The sequence below is a fragment of the Balaenoptera musculus genome, chromosome 7 (assembly GCF_009873245.2).
Source record: "Balaenoptera musculus isolate JJ_BM4_2016_0621 chromosome 7, mBalMus1.pri.v3, whole genome shotgun sequence".
Taxonomy (NCBI): Eukaryota; Metazoa; Chordata; class Mammalia; order Artiodactyla; family Balaenopteridae; genus Balaenoptera; species Balaenoptera musculus.
In genome coordinates, this window is record NC_045791.1 from 85,696,101 (window position 1) to 85,715,822 (window position 19,722).

The 19,722-nt window shown below is 38.4% G+C and overlaps 1 protein-coding gene across 2 annotated transcripts in view; it reads left to right on the plus strand.

Moving 5' to 3' along the window:
- The window catches only part of LOC118897706 (gamma-crystallin F), a 77,662-nt gene extending 59,814 nt beyond the window's left edge, over nucleotides 1–17,848 (plus strand). Inside the window, exons 1-3 of one of the 2 annotated variants that reach the window (XM_036856962.1) lie at nucleotides 15,310–15,407; nucleotides 15,488–15,730; nucleotides 17,510–17,848. In XM_036856962.1, coding sequence (XP_036712857.1) covers nucleotides 15,399–15,407; nucleotides 15,488–15,730; nucleotides 17,510–17,782 — 525 coding nt within the window. In that variant the 5' untranslated portion in view covers nucleotides 15,310–15,398 and the 3' untranslated portion in view covers nucleotides 17,783–17,848. Of the gene's footprint in view, nucleotides 1–15,309; nucleotides 15,408–15,487; nucleotides 15,731–17,509 lie in introns of those variants that run through there. The other variant, XR_005020536.1, reaches the window with a different exon arrangement.
- Nucleotides 17,849–19,722: the final 1,874 nt, after the last annotated feature.

The following is a 19,722-nucleotide window of genomic DNA, read 5'->3' on the forward strand; positions in this document are numbered from 1 at the left end:
AATTCTCAGAGAATTAAATTCTTCAGAGGAGAACTAACGCATGAACGGTGGCAATAAATAACAGACCTAAATAATGGCTAAAGCTTTATTCTTAGAAGATTTACATGCTCTGAGATCATAGTACCTAAAAGTTTTAGGCACAAATCTCATAATATAGCTTACTGATATATGGTATGGGAAATCTAGTCAATATTCATAATGACACTAAAACATACCTTCATTATGAATAGAGGAGGAATTAGCTCAATTAAATGGGGACAGTAAGTCATGAAGTATTTTTGATGTATCTTGCAATTCTGCAAATAATAAAGAAAATAAAGAATAACATTTAGTTAAGTCAGTTTCTGTGATAAAACATTATTCATTAAGGCAACAAAGATAATGGGGAACATGCCTGAGATAAATTTAATACTGCTGAAAATCTTAACAGGAATTAGATTGAATAGAATTTGACTAAAAGACCACAGAAGGGGCTGAAGGCATTGCCAGAGGTCTCCTGTAACTGGCTGAAATGTCAGTGGTATGATATTTCTCTAATGAATCCAAAGCAATTAAGCAAAAGTTAAAACAAAACAAAAGGACATCTACCTGTTTTTCGGCATTCGCCAAAATTGTCACCTGGTTCTTATCTGTCCTGGTCATGTTATTGATAGACCTAATATAGTTCTAATTCCAAGCAACTGGGCAGTAAGGAAGAAGGTGACCAAAAAGGAGAAGACCCAAGCCAATGACTGATTATCATAGACACTCACCTAAAGTGAGATTCTTCTTCATAGAAACAAAAGGAAGAGCAAATTTCTATTCCAGTCTCTAGTATCAAATAATAAGCTACTCTGAGACACATGGTAACTGGGTTCTAGACCTGGTTCTCCTGGCACCTGTCACTTAAGCTCTTTGGGTTCCAGCAGCGTCTGTAAAAGTGAGAACCTCACGTGTGGAGCTCTCCCTTCTACCAATCACCCTATCCCTTCAGCTGCAACACTTCAAGACCATCACCATACAGTCTAGAGTACATGACCGTGAACTGGTGGAACAGCTAACTGGGAAAAGCAACACTAGCTCATTTAGCCTTTTAATTCTCGCCATTTTTGTTGAGGAGTTTTTGCTACTCATCCACCTTTGTGAGCCTTAGCCAATTTTTCTTGCTAGGCAGTTCCTCATTTTATTTCTAAGAAGAACTAAACATTAGAAACCTTTTTGTTGCAAACCAATGACTCTTAGGTCAACCAGCCTTCTGAGGTGTTTTGTTTGGTCTTACAGACCTGCACACTGATTGAAAGGCAACGTCACTAGGCAGGTGCTTTGTAGTGCAGGCAGCTGCCCACTTGATGTTTCATGCTTGACCACTGTAGACCTGAGTTTTCATCCCTTGCAGTGAGATAAGCTTTGCTTTTACAGAAGTCAGGAAAAGTAGACTGATGCACAGAATATTTTTTAAAATTATTTTTAAATAATTAGTATTTTTCCTTTCTCCCACAAAACCTCAAGGAATCATAAGTGCTTAGGGAAGCCACTAAGAAGGGACCCACACACACAGACACACACACACACACACGCAAGAATAATTCAACTTTGATGAAGTTATAGAGTTTTACAATTAGAAAAATCTAAAAAAGAATCTCAATCTTTAGCACATATGTACGTTTTTGTTCTTTTGATGAACAAAATTGTATTTTACCTTTACATGCAAAGATGGGGAGCATGGGATGGAGACTGTTAATTGGGGGAGAACAAAATCTTTCTGAAGCTTCAGAGTCACCAAAGTCACCTTCTGGCCTGGAATCGTGACATTACACTCTTCGCTGAGCAGATGTGTAGTAATGGCCCTTTTAATTGTTTCTCCCTAATTTCCAACCTTCACTCCCACTTCATAATTCTCAGAGTATCCTGCTCACAGAGAACCTTATTCTATGAATTGAATTACTCCAAATCCTGTACACATTAGAACTGCCTTAGTTCCTTTACTTGATTCCAATTGTTCATTATAAGCTTGTATCTGTGCAGATTTCTGGATTTAGATATCTTTAGGGGTTAATTCCCTCCTTCCTGAGGAACCATTACAGAGCAGTTCAAAGGTTTTCTTGGGTTAATTAACTATTTTTGGAATCCTAGCATCTCAGAGTAGAAAGATTTCTTAAAGGTCATGTAGTCTAACTATTCATCAGACACTTAAATCCCATCTATCCTCTCATGTTGATTGTTAAGATATAGCATGTTGATTTATCTCTACTGAAAAATAACTCACTCCCTCATAAAGTATGCCACACCAGCTCTGGTCAGCCTTGTTAAAAATTCTACTATGAGCTAACATCACTCTTTGTTTTCTACTCATGTTGTCAGTTCTACACTTCGGAACGTGCCTAACAGTGACATTTCTTAACACATTTCAACACAACTATGATGTCCCTGCATTGCTGTCTTTTTTCTGCATCCTAGAAGTTTCTAAGCCCTTCAACCATTGCTTTACCAGTCTGATGGTTCTTTAGTAAATTTGGTCCGATCAATTTTTGCTGAAGGGTAATGCCCAGCTCAGAACAGAAGACTTTCTACAGCTTCTTTAGTTCCTGGGCAGAAATTCCAGCTCAGTCCTGGATGTACTAGTATCTAAATCAGCTTTCTGGGCAATGACCCATCCTTAACTGTTCTGTGAAACAGAAAAGTTGGCTTCATTGGGGGGATTAATGAAGCAGGACACAGCTGCTAAAAGTTTCCTTCCTGGAGAAACTTACCTGAGATTTATATCTCTTTCCCAACTCTTAAAAACTGAACATAACTATTAACAAAAAGAAAATGAAAATTTGGTTCATTTATGTTCCAGGTTAAACATTTTTTATTCAATTTTTTATATCTGCAATTTCTTTGTCAATATTTAATTTAGATTTGAGTAATATATTCAGTTTTCTTTGTGTGTGTGTTGTTGCAGATATTTATATCTGCAGAAATGTTTTCATTATCATCATCTATTCTATTCTAGTATTTTATATGAATGTCATCTCCATTTTCTGCTCATTTTAATCCCGTCCTCCCAGACTAGCCCACAGCAGTTGTATGCAGAGACAGCTGACTAGGTTTTTCTAGGCTAACTTGGGTTCTTGTTCAGAGCAAAGTCTTCTGGTTCATGCCCACAGCCAGGTTGCAGTCACAACCATAAGTGTGAGGCTGGTGGAGTGCAGGGTGGGCTGCACCAAGGAGACGTGGGAGAGTTCATGCTCTGCAGGTTCACACCACTCACAAGAAAAAAACAATTGTAACTATGTATGGTAACAGATGTTAACTAGACAGTGTGGTGATCATTTGCCAATAGTATATACAAAATATATTCCTTAATAAAAAAAAAATAATAACCCAGGAAACCCAGAATCCTCAGGAAGCAAAGAGAAAGCAGAGAAATCCACCCCCATATGATCTCAAACTCATCACCTTATTAATCAGGTTAGGCCCTGAAGAAATGACTTTTCCCCCCTCCCCTGCCCTGCCCCCATCCCCCCCCCCCAAACATTTCCAGAAATGCTAGTACTCCGCTTCCCCCACCAGCTCATTAGGGCCCGCCAGTCATGCTGTGGGAAAGGATCTTCATCTCTGTGTCACCAATGTTGCCTTAGAAATTGCAAAAATTTAGAAATTCACACACACACACACACAAACACACACACAAAAGCCTGTGCCATCAAAAAATGAGAATTTGTCAGATTTGGATTCTGGGGGCCTTTGGTGCATCTGGAACAGGTGAGGGGGGATTAACACGTGTTCACTCCCCACAAGGCTCCTTCTAGCCTGTTCACAGATTATCTCATTTCATCTTCACAAAAGACCTGCAAAGCAGTTATTGTTAGTCTCATTTTATAGATCAGGTAACTGAAGTTCAGAGAGACTAAAAAAATTACTCAGAATATTATAGCTACTAAGGTTATTAAGAATGGTGCTCTCATGGGGTGATGTTCCACCTACCTGGAAAGCTATGTTTTTCGTTTAAATTGCACTAAATTACCATGAATCCTGTTTTTCTAAGAACATGTCCTTTATATAACGAAAAATGAAGCATTATGGCATGCCCCAAGGGAAAACAAAAACAAACAAACAAAACACTCAGTGAAATTTCTCACCCCAGATCAGGAGTCTTCAAACTTTTTCTCTAAAGGGCCAACCCAATAATTTAGGCTTTGTGGCCACATGATCTCTGTTGCAACTATGCAACTATGCCATAGTGGGATGAAAGCAGCCAAAGGCAATATGGAAACAAAGGAAAGTACCTGTAAAAGTTTAGTCACAAAAACATCTTTACAAAACTTTATTTACAAAAGCAGGTCTGAATTTGACCCTATCCTGGGGGATCCATACAGCCTTGAAGTACTGGGCTGCCCACGAAGACCTCTCTCCTCCCAGCCACTGTGCTACGAGGCCATGCATGTGCCCAGGAAGATCACCTTTTTAGGTGGGTCAGGATAACTGAGAGGTCTGACCTATTTTGCACAAGTCAAGAGAAGCAAAACAGAATTAACTTCTTCAGCTATTCAATATGTGCTTTTCATAGGTGGCAAACATATTTTCCAAACTTACATGAATAATATTTTTGACAATTTTTCAAGGAAAACAACTAAATCAAGAATGAGCATAATGTTTTCTAATCGATTTCAGCAGTACCCTACCCTAATCAGAAATTATGTGCATAACTGCAGCTAATCTGAAGGTTTACCTTCATAGTATTTTGTCCCTGTCTTTTAGTTAACTTTATTTTCCCTTATTCTTATTAGATTTTCAACTAAGCTTGATAAGGAGAAGCAACTTTGGAAAAAAACAAAAATCATGAATTCTACTTTTATATTTTCAATTTAAAAATTATAAGTTATGATCTGTACAACGTTTTCACCCAGAACAAATAAATTTTAAAAATAATTAATTAATACTGGGCGAAAAGACAATGGAACAATAAGTAACTGTCATTGTGTGGGAGGTTGACATTTAAAAGATTTAAGTGTAAAATTATATTTTTGAAAGGATAATATTTCTTTAATATGTTAATTGAACTACTGCCAAGGAACAGCTCAAGGAAGAGTCAAATTAAATTTATCAATGTTTTCTAAAATATCCACGAATGTTATTAACTCTCTTTCCCTGTAATGGGCATAACCACACTTAGACATAAACCAGCAACTATTCAATCTTGCTTTCTCTTAACAGATCAACAATGGAGTTTATATATCTACCCAGAAAATAAACATAGGATGACAAGTATATATTGATTTGATAACCCACAGAAGGAGACGATTGCATAAAATCTATTTGGAGATGCTCAAATTCTACAATAGGACATCATTCTATTACCAACCACAGTTAAAGTTCTTCCAAAATTATGTAAGCTAGAAATGCAGAATGGATTGCCATATTCTCTGTTTTCCTAGAAAACTTTTAGTGTTTGATAGCCCAGCCAATGGAGATATTTCATGGAGGATTTTGGCAAGTGTCTATTTGAGCTTATCTGGGGCCATCTGTTGAATGTTCTGGTTTTTCTCAATCTCATCATCATAAACTTTTTAAACTGATTACTCCCACTGTTATTTTGTGATATTTTGTGCACTTACAAAGGAAATAATAAGCTTTCCATGGATTTGTCTTCCAGTTTTACAAACATTTTAATTAACCAGCATATTTAGCTTTTGATCTACTAAAGAATTTCCTGTAGCTCTTAAAGTAACTTTTAAATTCATGAATTTGTTATTTACTTTTTAAAGAGTCAACAGAAGAGTTAGAAATGAAAAGCTCATTGATTCCTTAGCATTCCAAAGTCATGAACTACTCCAAAATCATACTAGCTATCAGTGTATATGTTTAGTCTTACTATTTAACACATTAACATGCTTTGTAGAGTGACACATGTTTGGCCAAATTAAACAAAATATGCTTTTCATAAAGAATTAGATACTATAAGAAAGTCTAGAATAGTTATTGTATATTAACTTTTTTTTTGCATATTAACTCTTATTGCTTATTATTTCATTTTCATGATAAGTCCTATCAATAAACAATATTAATTTAGAATTTGGTAAAGGAAGTTTCAAAAGATCCATTTTGTGAATGGACATATATTGAATGAACACAGCCATGACATTCTTCTTCATTGGATAAGGTTAGTAAGGAAGGAGGGTTGATTGTTACACTGGTAAATAGTTATTTGAAAAGGAAAAAGTAAGACTATTTCATAATGATGATTCAAACGTAGAGAAATAAATACCAGAAAGAAGCAGGTTAAATGATTCTAGGAGCTCCCATAGGGCCAATATTAGTTCATTATCTCACCATCCAGTGTGGGAAAACCTTCTTTTTCTAGCTTTCACATGACTTATTACATTAAAATTATAATTTAGTTACTTTGTCTACTTTTAACATCCATCTTCACTGGCTAGAATAAAATTCAAGAGGGTGGGGATCTCCACCTATTTTGCACAATAATTATTCCAAACATCTAGGACAGTAGTACAAACGTTCAGTAAGAATAAACTTTTCTTTCCAAATCATAATAGTAAAAGGATAAAGTTTAGCTCCTCTTTTGAGGTGGGTTTTATAATCATGGAGATTTAATTCAAGTTTGGATAGATGAGGTATACTTTGTTCTGATGGAAACAATTTAATAGGAAGAAGACTGAGAAGAATTTTAGAAATTAGATATTAACTAGGGTGGGACTGTCAGAAGAATCATTCAATTATTTTAGCTGTTGCTTTATGTTCTTGTTCTCTAAGATAAGGTAATTTGATTGTCTCAGCACTAAGATGATAGGAGTCTGAAATAAATTTCTCTAAGATGCAGTAGTTCTCTGTTAAGGTAATTTGCATATGAGGGAAGAGTTAATTTATCTGTTAAACTAAATAATAATCTGACAGAACAACAGAAAGTACAATTTTTTCGTATCCTAATTTTCAGTTTAAAAAAAAGGATCATAAAACATGTCTGGCTATTTTTGTACTAGCTGACACTTGTTTCTCTTTTTCTAGTGATGAATAGAATTTTATGTGATAAAGATAACCTTTAAAGCTTCTGATATCTCTAAACTGAACACCCTCATTTTGTAGAAAAAGTAAACCAGAGAGGTTTTGTGAGTTATTTACTAATGTAGAGCTAATTATAATACTAAATGTATTTTCATCATACATCATATTATTATATATCACAACTCAAATGTTTTAAAATATATTATCATATATTCTGTTGCAGTGTTTTAGTAAGCAATATTGTTTAATGTTAGAATTCAGTATTATTTTCTGTTGTGGCAGCCAATTTTAAAAAAATTTTCCTATTATAAATGAAAAACTTCTGGTATTTTTTGATATCTAGGCCAATTATATTAGTATTTTTTCATTTTCTTTCTCAGAAAAAAATGTAGATTTCATTTTGTCGAGGTTGATTTACATAACTATTTATTTAATAATGACATACAAAAAGCTCTTAGAGAAAAAAAGATAAACAATTGACAAAAATTTTCTCTAGGCTATAATATGATTAGACTTTCTTATTTATATTTTGTCAAAAGGATGATGCTTTTTAGGACATGAGTGAAAACAGCACAAAGAAATGAAAGGTGAAATATGACTCACGATTTCTTTGCAGTGTTTCTTGGCTTATGTTTTTATTTTGCTTAGATCTTAATATTTTAAGATGACTTCTTTTTCAGAAGTCTTCTATAATTTCTGGTTACACTGTTTATGACTATTTGGTAAAGAAAGATAATGGCTAAAATTTTCCAATAAAAAAATTCACCAATTTCGCTCCCTATTTTTAATATCTTTTTTCTTGGTTTTATTAAATTATTTGACATAGGATATTTAAAATATATTATGCTTTAATCCTTTTGGAAAAAAATAATTTAGCAATTTAACATAGAAAAAATAATCTTACACTTTATTTTATTCATTTTGTTTTTTTAAGGTCAGATGAATGAGTTTTATTTCTTTATTTTATTTTTTTTAACATCTTTATTGGAGTATTGTTGCTTTACAATGGTGTCTTAGTTTCTGCTTTATAACAAAGTGAATCAGCTATAAATATACATATCCCCATATCTCTTCCCTCTTGCATCTCCCTCCCTCCCACCCTCCCTATCTCGCCCCTCTAGGTGGTCACCTAGTGGTGACCTAGATTTTTTGATGATGGCCATTCTGACAGGTGTGAGATGATATCTCATTGTATTTTTTTTTTTTAACATTTTTAAAAATTTTATTTATTTATTTTGTATTTATTTATTTTATTTTTGGCTGTGTTGTGTCTTCGTTTCTCTGTGAGGGCTTTCTCTAGTTGTGGCAAGTGGGGGCCACTCTTCAGTGCGGTGCGTGGGCCTCTCACTATCGCGGCCTCTCTTGTTGTGGAGCGCAGGCTCAGTAGTTGTGGCTCACGGGCCTAGTTGCTCTGTGGCATGTGGGATCCCCCAGACCAGGGCTTGAACCCGTGTCCCCTGCATTGGCAGGCAGATTCTCAACCACTGCGCCACCAGGGAAGCCCTCATTGTAGTTTTGATTTGCATTTCTCTAATGATGAATGATGTTGAGCATTCTTTCATGTGTTTGTTGGCAATCTGTATATCTTCTTTGGAGAAATGTCTGTTTAGGTCTTCTGCCCATTTTTGAATTGGGTTGTTTGTTTTTTTGATATTGAGCTGCATGAGCTGCTTGTAAATTTTGGAGATTAATCCTTTGTCAGTTGCTTCATTTGCAAATACCTTCTCCCATTCTGAGGGTTGCCTTTTCATTTTGTTTATGGTCTCCTTTGCTGTGCAAAAGCTTTTAAGTTTCATTAGGTTCCATTTGTTTATTTTTATTTCCATTTCTCTAGGAGGTGGGTCAAAAAGGATCTTGCTGTGATTTATGTCGTAGAGTGTTCTGCCTATGTTTTCCGCTAAGAGTTTGATAGTGTCTGGCCTAATGTTTAGGTCTTTAATCCATTTTGAGTTTATTTTTGTGTATGGTGTTAGGGAATGTTCTTTTTTTTTTTTTAACATCTTTATTGGAGTATAATTGCTTTACAATGGTGTGTTAGTTTCTGCTTTATAACAAAGTGAATCAGTTATACATATACATATGTTCCCATACCTCTTCCCTCTTGCATCTCCCTCCCTCTCACCCTCCCTATCCCACCCCTCTAGGTGGTCACAAAGCACAGAGTTGATCTCCCTGTGCTATGCGGTTGCTTCCCACTAGCTATCTATTTTACGTTTGGTAGTGTATATATGTCCATGCCACTCTCTCACTTTGTCACAACTTACCCTTCCCCCTCCCCATATCCTCAAGTCCATTCTCTAGTAGGTCTGTGTCTTTATTCCCATCTTGCCACTAGGTTCTTCATGACCTTTTTTTTTTTTTCCCTTAGATTCCATATATATGTGTTAGCATACTGTATTTGTTTTTCTCTTTCTGACTTACTTCACTCTGTATGACAGACTCTAACTCCATCCACCTCATTACAAATACCTCCATTTCATTTCTTTTTATGGCTGAGTAATATTCCATTGTATATATGTGCCACATCTTCTTTATCCATTCATCCGATGATGGACATTTAGGTTGCTTCCACGTCCTGGCTATTGTAAATAGAGCTGCAATGAACATTTTGGTACATGACTCTTTTTGAATTATGGTTTTCTCAGGGTATATGCCCAGTAGTGGGATTGCTGGGTCGTATGGTAGTTCTATTTTTAGTTTTTTAAGGAACCTCCATACTGTTCTCCATAGTGGCTGTATCAATTTACATTCCCACCAACAGTGCAAGAGTGTTCCCTTTTCTCCACACCCTCTCCAGCATTTATTGTTTCTAGATTTTGTGATGATGGCCATTCTGACCAGTATGAGATGATATCTCATTGTAGTTTTGATTTGCATTTCTCTAATGATTAATGATGTTGAGCATTCTTTCATGTGTTTGTTGGCAACCTGTATATCTTCTTTGGAGAAATGTCTATTTAGGTCTTCTGCCCATTTTTGGATTGGGTTGTTTGTTTTTTTGTTATTGAGCTGCATGAGCTGCTTGTAAATTTTGGATACTAATCCTTTGTCAGTTGCTTCATTTGCAAATATTTTCTCCCATTCTGAGGGTTGTCTTTTGGTCTTGTTTATGGTTTCCTTTGCTGTACAAAAGCTTTTAAGTTTCATTAGGTCCCATTTGTTTATTTTTGGCTTTATTTCCATTTCTCTAGGAGCTGGGTCAAAAAGGATCTTGCTGTGATTTATGTCAAAGAGCGTTCTTCCTATGTTTTCCTCTAAGTGTTTGATAGTGTCTGGCCTTACATTTAGGTCTCAAATCCATTTTGAGTTTATTTTTGTGTATCGTGTTAGGGAGTGTTCTAATTTCATTCTTTTACATGTAGCTGTCCAGTTTTCCCAGCACCACTTATTGAAGAGACTGTCTTTTCTCCATTGTATATTCTTGCCTCCTTTATCAAAAATAAGGTGACCATATGTGCTTGAGTTTATCTCTGGGCTTTCTATCCTGTTCCATTAATGTATATTTCTGTTTTTGTGCCAGTAGCATACTGTCTTGATTACTGTAGCTTTGTAGTATAGTCTGAAGTCAGGGCACCTGATTCCTCCAGCTCCGTTTTTCTTTCTCCAGATTGCTTTGGCTATTCGGGGTCTTTGTGTTTCCATACAAATTGTGAAAATTATTGTTCTAGTTCTGTGAAAAATGCCAGTGGTAGTTTGATAGGGATTGCATTGAACCTGTAGATTGCTTTGGGTAGTATAGTCATTTTCACAATGTTGATTCTTCCAATCCAAGAGCATGGTATACCTCTCCATCTGTTTGTATCATCTTTGATTTCTTTCATCAGTGTCTTATAGTTCTCTGCATACAGGTCTTTTGTCTCCCTAGGTAGGTTTATTCCTAGGTATTTTATTCTTTTTGTTGCAATGGTAAATGGGAGTGTTTCCTTAATTTCACTTTCAGATTTTTCATCATTAGTGTATAGGAATGCAAGAGATTTCTGTGCATTAATTCTGTATCCTGCTACCTTACCAAATTCATTGATTAGCTCTAGTAGTTTTCTGGTAGCATCTTTAGGATTCTCTATGTATAGTATCATGTCATCTGCAAACAGTGACAGCTTTACTTCTTCTTTTCTGATTTGGATTCCTTTTATTTCTTTTTCTTCTCTTAATCTTACACTTTAAATTTAACTTTATTTTCTCCCCTGCCATTTTGGGGTAGAATTCTTTTCCAGTATATATATATATATATCATATGAGGGAAGAGTAAATTTATCTGTTAAACTTAATAATAATATATATTATATATATATATATATATATATATATATATATATATATATATATATATTTTAATTTTTGTCCAGCACCATGCAGCACGTGGGGTCTTAGTTCCCTGACCAGGGATTGAACCCATGCCCCCTGCATTGGAAGGTGGAGTCTTAACCACTGGACCATGGGGGAAGTTGCTCTAGTAAATATATTTTTTATCACAGATGTATGTAGAATTTGAATAACTTAAAATCCATATGATGCAATGTACTTCTTCTTTCCTCTTCTTATTGCCTTGAAATTGGAAACTTTATTTCATTTTTAGCATCTATCTTAGCATGCTGACATAAAGGGCAGATATTTTATACATGTTTTTTACAGTCTGTATTTCACAACTGCTCTCACAAATTGATCAAGCATGAATTGCTTTCAAATTATTTTCTGCTCTTAGCATGAATACTATAAATTTATTCAAAGCAAATATTCTAAATGCTGGAGAGGGTGTGGAGAAAAGCGAACCCTCCTGCATTGCTCATGGGAATGTAAATTGATACAGCCACTATGGAGAACAGTATGGAGGTTCCTTAAAAAACTAAAAATAGAACTACCATATGACCCAGCAATCCCACTACTGGGCATATACCCTGAGAAAACCATAATTCAAAAAGAGTCATGTACCACAATGTTCATTGCAGCTCTATTTACAATAGTCAGGACATGGAAGCAACCTAAATGTCCATCATCGGATGAATGGATAAAGAAGATGTGGCCCATATATACAATGAAATATAACTCAGCCATAAAGCGAAACGGAATTGAGTTATTTGTAGTGAGGTAGATGGACCTATAGTCTGTCATACAGAGTGAAGTAAGTCTGAAACGGAAAAACAAATACTGTATGCTAACACATATATATGGAATCTAAAAAAAAAACGTTCTGAAGAACCTAGGGGCAGGACAGGAATAAAGACACAGACGTAGAGAATGGACTTGAGTACACGGGGAGGGGGAAGGGTAAGCTGGGACGAAGTGAGAGAGTGGCATGGACTTATAAATACTACCAAATGTAAAATAGATAGCTAGTGGGAAGCAGCCGCATAGCACATGGAGATCAGGTGCTTTGTGATCACCTAGTGGGGTGGGATAGGGAGGGTGGGAGGGGGGAGACGCAAGAGGGAGGAGATATTGGGATATATGTATATGTATGGCTGATTCACTTTGTTATAAAGCAGAAACTAACACAACATTGTAAAGCAATTATACTCCAATAAAGATGTTTTTTAAAAAAGCAAATATTCTCATAGTAAATATGCAGCTGGTTTGTAAGGCCTTGATAGAAGACAATTGTGATGGAAAGAGTTTCCTTTGTCTCAATTGATTACTATCTCAGGCTAATAATGCTTTGTATGTATATACTTAGCTCCCTTGAGAACCTTGGTACCTTTCTGTGACCAGTGTTAGGGAATTGCAGCTGCTTTTGATTGAAACAAACTCAATTGCAGAACTTCATGGTATAGTATATGATTTAGAGTAAAAATATAATTTGTTGGCTTTAAGTAATAATATTTTATTCTCAGGATGCCTTAAAAATACTTCAAGAAAGAATACAATTACTAGGAAATTCATTATTTGATACACATATCTTGGGAAAATAAACATTGATCAAAAGGTTCAAATAATAAGTCAGCTGGAAGAAAGTTTGCCACATCCTTTTGGGAAAACTTTTAGAAGACAGACTCTGGTGATTCAAGTTTTTCACATTTTCTTGCCAACATACTTAGTATTACATGCTTTATTTGACAGTCCTTCAATTCCCCCACTTTACCCTGCATTATTTTCTAAAAGACTGTTGTTGTTTTTCCCCAAGAGCTTCAACGAAAATCTTAAATGCCTTAGTAGCACATTTGGGGTACACAGGATAAGAACAGACTATATTCTAGCTAACCTCTGTGCCCAGTGTCTCTATACTACTTGTCTTTTTCTGTTCATACAGTACTAAAATCTTTCCCCATGATTTCCTAACTAATATAAATTGATGCTATCCATTTTCAGTCTCCTGAAAAGTGTTACTTAAGAAGAAATCTACTCAGCACTAAACTCAGCAGGTTAGAAGATGGAGGGTAATGGTGAAATTAAAAAAGGATCATGAATAACTGTACTAATCGTCAACGATCTAAAAAACAAACAAACCAATAAAACCCTAAGTTAATCTTCAGATGAAGATTAGAGCCCCAAACTGCAGCTTCTAGACCAGATTGTGAATTTGTGAATTTGTCAAAGCCCAGTTTTAGTGCATTCTCTTTGCCAGCCCTTCACAGACCCGCTTCCCCAGTGCACTGTTCACAGGCTAATCTCTGGTCGTCCAGAACTATCCATGTGATAGCCATCTCATTCTTTTTCTCTTTGGCCTAGTGCCATGATCCAATGTTTCCAGACTCTATCACATCAGGATTTATCAGGGCTGTGTTTTGTTCTCTCAAGATCTTTTCACAAGAAATTAGCAAGCTGTCCTGGGAAACTCATCTACACTGATCTGTAAAGGGAAAACAATTTCATTATGTCCTGTGGTTAGTAGGTAAAATATTTGTATTTTGAAGGGCATTATGAGAATCACAATACCTTAAACCAATGGTCTTCAAATTTATTTTTTTTTAAATTATCATCATCTAGTGATAAAACCCTGTTTTCAAACAAGGTTTTATATAAAACAGGTACAAGTGCAAACGCTCTGGTTAAAGTAGGGGATAAGATAGACACACTCCGTTTTTCCCACCTCCTTGCTTTTTGAGTGGCCCCAGAGCATCTCTGAGGAATTTCTGCAGTTCCACAAACACAGCCTGCAAATGATCTCATTAATGCAGTGGGGTAACTGCTGGTGAGAATGCCAGGTATACGGCCAGCACTTTTAGATCAGTGGTTTTGAACAGGGATTGATTTTGTGCCCCGTGGAGGCTTTTGGAAATATCTGAACACACTTTTGGTTGTCATAACTTGGGGAGGAAGGAAGCGGGTGCTGCTGGCATCTAGTGGGTAGTGGACAGGATGTTGTTAAATATCCTACAATGTACAGAACAGCCCCCCCACAAGAGAGAGTTTTTCAGCCTGAAATGTCACAGTAGAACTGAGGTTGAGAAAGCCTGCTCTAAAGAGAGGAGGGCACCAGGAGCTGCTGGGGGTGAGGGGAGGAAAGGGGGACTTTGAGGGGAGGGAGGAAGCCTGCAGTCCCTGGAGTCAGAGCCTTAACTAGCGAGTGCCCAGGGCTTGCCCAGGGCTGGGGAAGGTAGAGAAGGCAGAAGCTTTGCAAAGTGGTGGCATTTAAAAGTTTGTTACATCTGCAGGTTAACTTGCATTTGTCAGTAGCTAGATCCAAACAAATAAGCTTAGCACTCAGCAAAAATATTAAATAGAAATTTACCTGTGACTAACAACCACCCGTTAGTCCCCTCGTGAACTCCAAAGTTGCGGGCTTCCTGCCGGTGGGCTAGAGGTAGCGGCTGAGTCGGGAGGTGGCCCTGGTCCAGTCTCCAGGGAGCAGAGCCGAGCCAGGTGCTTAAACAGGGCTTCCTGGGGTCCAACCCCCATCACCTTTCCTCCGGTGTGTTGTCTGCTGCACCCGCTCAGCAGCGGGGAGGCTGGTAGGAGGTCCTCTTAGAGGAGAATCCCATCCTCCTTCAGACGTCCTGCGGAGAAGGCAGGTGCATCCCACGTCCCACATCCTCACACCAGGGAAATGCTCTCTCATCTAAACGCCTCCCGCTGGAGCCCATCCTGACCTCTGACCCGGTCACTACCCGGTGCTGTTCCTCAAAAAGAGATTATTTCGAAATTCAAAAAGGTTAAAAAGTATTTCATTGCAAGTATTAACCCGGTTAGGCGCTTTTGCTCGCTTCCAATCTCCTGAATAGGCTTCATTTAAAGGCCCCAGAGGCACCAAGTGACAGTTTTACGCGGGTCATCAGTTCGAAAGCTCTGGAGAGTCTAAGAGAAAACATACAATAAGTCCCCCGCCCACCCCCGCCGTCATTATATAGAAGGGAGAGAGGAAATCCTCCTCACCCGGGGGCCCCTTTTGTGTCGTTCCTGCCAACGCAGCAGCCCTCCTGCTATATAGACCCGCGCGCCCGCCCCTCCGCACTGAACTCGCGTCCCCGCATCCAGCAGCCATGGGGAAGGTGAGCCCCGCGCCGGCGGGAGGGGCCCGCAGCCGGCCTGGAGGCCAGGCCTCTGAGCCCTGTCCTTCCCTTCCCTGCAGATCACCTTCTACGAGGACCGGGGCTTCCAGGGCCGCCACTACGAGTGCAGCGGCGACCACTCCAACCTGCAGCCCTGCTTCAGCCGCTGCAACTCCATCCGGGTGGACAGCGGCTGCTGGATGCTCTACGAGCAGCCCAACTACTCGGGCAGCCAGTACTTCCTGCGGCGCGGCGACTACCCCGACTACCAGCAGTGGATGGGCCTCAACGACTCCGTCCGCTCCTGCCGCCTCATCCCCCACGTGAGTCCGGTTCCCCTGGGCCTACCGTGCCCTCGGGTCACACCAGTGCTCCAGACGCAGTGGTCAGGCTGCAGGTCGGTGGCCTTCTTTTGCTGGCTCTAACCGGTTCTCTTTCCCTTTATTAATATCTTTAAGGTTTCTTTCCACTGAAAAATTGAGTGATGCAATGCTCTTAATTGAAATTGTATTCGCCTTTGTTAAAATTAAACTCACCTCTACTGGGCAAAAGTGGTGCACGGTATTAGAGTGTCTGTGCCACCGCTGAGGAATAAGTAACAGGTGAACTCCTCACACTCAGGTGGCCTTAGGCTAGTTACTGGGCTACTTCTCTCCTTCCTCATCTGTAAAGCAGGGTTAATAAGGGCAGTTGGTTCATCGAGCTGTGATGAGGTCAAAAGGAGGTTGCCCAGCACCTGGCAAACTACCCCCTCCTCCAGATATTAACCATTATGAACATCAAGGGTCCCTCAAGTTCTGCTTTTTGATTAGGCAAAACAAATAACCAACAATGTGATTCCAGTAGCACCTGCAAAGCTCACTGCTACCCAAGTAAAGCCCGAGTAGCCTGGAATTCCAGTTAGGGATGCTTTAATTTGCCTATGACAGAGTCCTGTGGAAAATGTACCACTCTGGGGAAGTTTGAAACCCCCTCAGAGGGTTGAAAGCCTTGATAGGACCCAGACTGGCATTAGGAGCCTGGAAATCTGGGCCTCCACTTTCCAGCCCTGACTCTTTGATTACAGCCTGAAAGCTCTAGCCATTAGATTCTCATAAAAGGAGAAAAGACTTAGAATGGTTGCTCCACATGTGTCAGGCTGTTGTGAAGATCAAATTAGATAACGCACATGTGAGTCCTCTGCAAACCATGGAAGATACCTTATTAGCAGTTTTTTATACCTCAGAATGAATTGCTTATGAGAACCTTTCCTAACGAGGATTTAATGGTGGAAGAAGGAAGAAGGACTTGAGTGGGTACCTGCTGGGAAGGAACACGCAGATAAAAGAACAAGTGCTTTGGAAGAGACAGACAGGATTTGCCCAGGACTGACAGCCTGCCCTTCCATTTTTCTAAAGGTTTTATAATCTATTGATCTAGACAGGCCTCCTTCATGATCTTGAGCTTCTATTTTTATTAATTACCTAAAAGTGTTTTGCCAGACCATATATTAGAGGTGAGAACTGAAACCTAATCGTTACGATAGCTCTTGCTTTTCAGGATTTTAGAACAGCAGGACTCAAAGCAGAAAGGAAAGGATTAAGGAGTTGCCTGGGCTGGACTGCCACCATCTGTGCTTCACTTTGGGGAAAGCAATTCCACTTCCTCTCTCCCCAGCCTCTTCTAATGCTATGGAGTTCCAAAATAATGCCTTTTGCCAGGGATAGATTTGTCTTTTTATGTTAATATCTAATTATTTTCATATCCTCCAAGGAGAGCTCCAGACCACCGTTTAAGTCTATAAAGGAGAGAGCACAAATTATATATAAAAATTGTCACTTAAGAATGGTACTAAGTAGGTACTAAATATGATTCATGTAGGTTGTGGCCCTAGAAAACTATGGAGCACCATGCATATCTTGATCTATGTGAATGGCCCCCTCTTCAGTTTTGCAGTGTACAATCTACCCAGCTATACACAGTGGCCCTGGTGGTGGCTGTCTTTTTGTCATCTTTGATATAGAAAAGATTTTAAAAAATGCCCATTCCCCCAGCGGTGTGAGTGACTGGTTGCTAAAGGCTAGGTTTTCTGACTCATCCCATCTGCTGATTGCTGAACCCAGACCAGCTCCCACCGGCTGAGGATCTACGAGCGGGAGGACTACCGAGGCCAGATGGTGGAGCTCACGGAAGACTGCTCCTCGCTCCGCGACCGCTTCCACTTCAGTGAGATCCACTCCCTCCACGTGCTGGAGGGCTGGTGGGTCCTCTACGAGATGCCCAACTACCGGGGGCGGCAGTACCTACTGAGGCCGGGAGACTACAGGCACTACCACGACTGGGGGGCCCTGGATGCCAGAGTGGGCTCCTTGAGGAGGGCCGTGGATTTCTATTGAAATATTTTTACTCTACCGCTTTCTCCATCTGAAAGCTAATAAAATATTTCCTGTGTGTTTGATGCAGTAACGTGGTCCTCTTTTCCTTTCAGACTCATTGGAAGGGCTCAGAAAAAATAAAACTGGGAATAATGTGGATTTTCTTACAAGTGTCAGTGGAAAGGGTGGTGTGGGGTAGCAGTTGAGAGGACAGGCTCTGGAGCCAGAATGCCTTGGGTCCACATCCACTTACTAGCTTTAGGTGGTCGGCAGGTTACTTAGCATTTCTGTGCCTCAGTTTCCTAATCTGTAAAACTCGGTGTAGTAATACTCTTCATTTCGTAAGTTTGTGGTGTGGATTAAATGAGTTATTATTTTAAAATCACTTACACATTTTAGCTTTGCATATCGTATAATAGTTTCTAGGAAACTGTTCTGTAAGCTTGCTGGTGAAACAGCTGGTCACCTTTTTAGTACCCTTTTCTTAGGAGAATTCCCTTTTGGAGTTTGCATTCAGTAAGATGGCTAAGTGAAATTGCAGAGGGAGACAGAGTTAGATAGAGACAGGTGTGTCTGACACATCTTCGGTGTAAATACATGTGACTGCCTGAATAGATTTACTAATATATGCATATCCAGAGCACAGGTATAAGAATCAAGTGCCACCTTAATGAACAGCCCAAAGGACTCTTCCAAACATTTTTCTACTTAAGGGAGGTACAAAGCATTCAGGTAGTGTGCACTGATAAAAATGAGCACAGTGGGACAGAAGTAAAGACATAAGGTACGTGATCAGGAAAATAACATACAATCATGCAAAGTTCTTAAATCTACTATTGGCTATGCTGATACTATCACCAGACTTGGATCAATTTTTATTACCTCTAGCTCATGAATCAACATTTGATAGTAATCATAGCACCAAGAAAGAAAAAGGTAACGTGGGAACTAATCATGTAAATGAATTCAAAATTTCTTTGCAGGAAGATGAAGTTTATCAAATGAAATCTAAGTAGGTATTCTATTACCCTACTGGATTTTCTTTAATTGACTAGACTTCTCGATTTCAGATGTTTACACATAGTTGAGAAAACACAAATTACTTCCCAGCTGAGGGGTTTGAGTTAATTGTGAAAATGGCAACCTCTTGTTGAAATAAGTTCTTGGTGAACTGAATGGCCATGATTAGGAAAGAACCACTGCAAATTATTTTCTACTTGAAAATATATACATATCTAGCAGCTAAGAAATAAGTTGTTCCCTAAATCCTAAATATTAAAGGAATAAAGTAGTCAAATTATTTAACATTTTACTTCCCTAACACACATGCATATTACAAAATATTTGAAGAAGCTCTAAGGACATTTAGATCTGTGCTAATACAGTAGTGACTATCACATGACTCTCTTTGGCTAGACTTCATTTGGCTAAGTCCAAATGAAGATGTGTCATAAGTGTAAAATACACACCAGATTTCAAAGACTTAGTATGAAAAGTAGAAAGCAAAATATCTGAATATTTTTCAAATTAATTTAATGTTGAACTGATAATATATTGGATATATTAGGTTTAATAAAATCTGTTATTAAAGTTGATTTTACTTGTTTCTTTTAACTATTTTAATTTGGTTACTAGAAAAATTAAGATTACATTTATGCCTGTTTTTATAATTCTATTGATCGGACCCCCAGGCTAAAAAGGTGAGTTGTAATTTGTATGCAGATACAGCTCAGTCTGAAACTTGACTTATATGAAATCCCAAAAATTAGGAGATGGCAGAGAACATGTTTAAGTGTTACCTAGTCATTGAACATCCATTGCCTTATGAGGAGATACTCAGTGAAATTATAATTTTCACTTATCACTGACTGAGGCAGTGGGGGAGTGGGTCCCCATCTTGTCTCATCATATGGATGTTCCACTAACTACACTGAATTTGAAGTTTCAGCAACACATGTGAG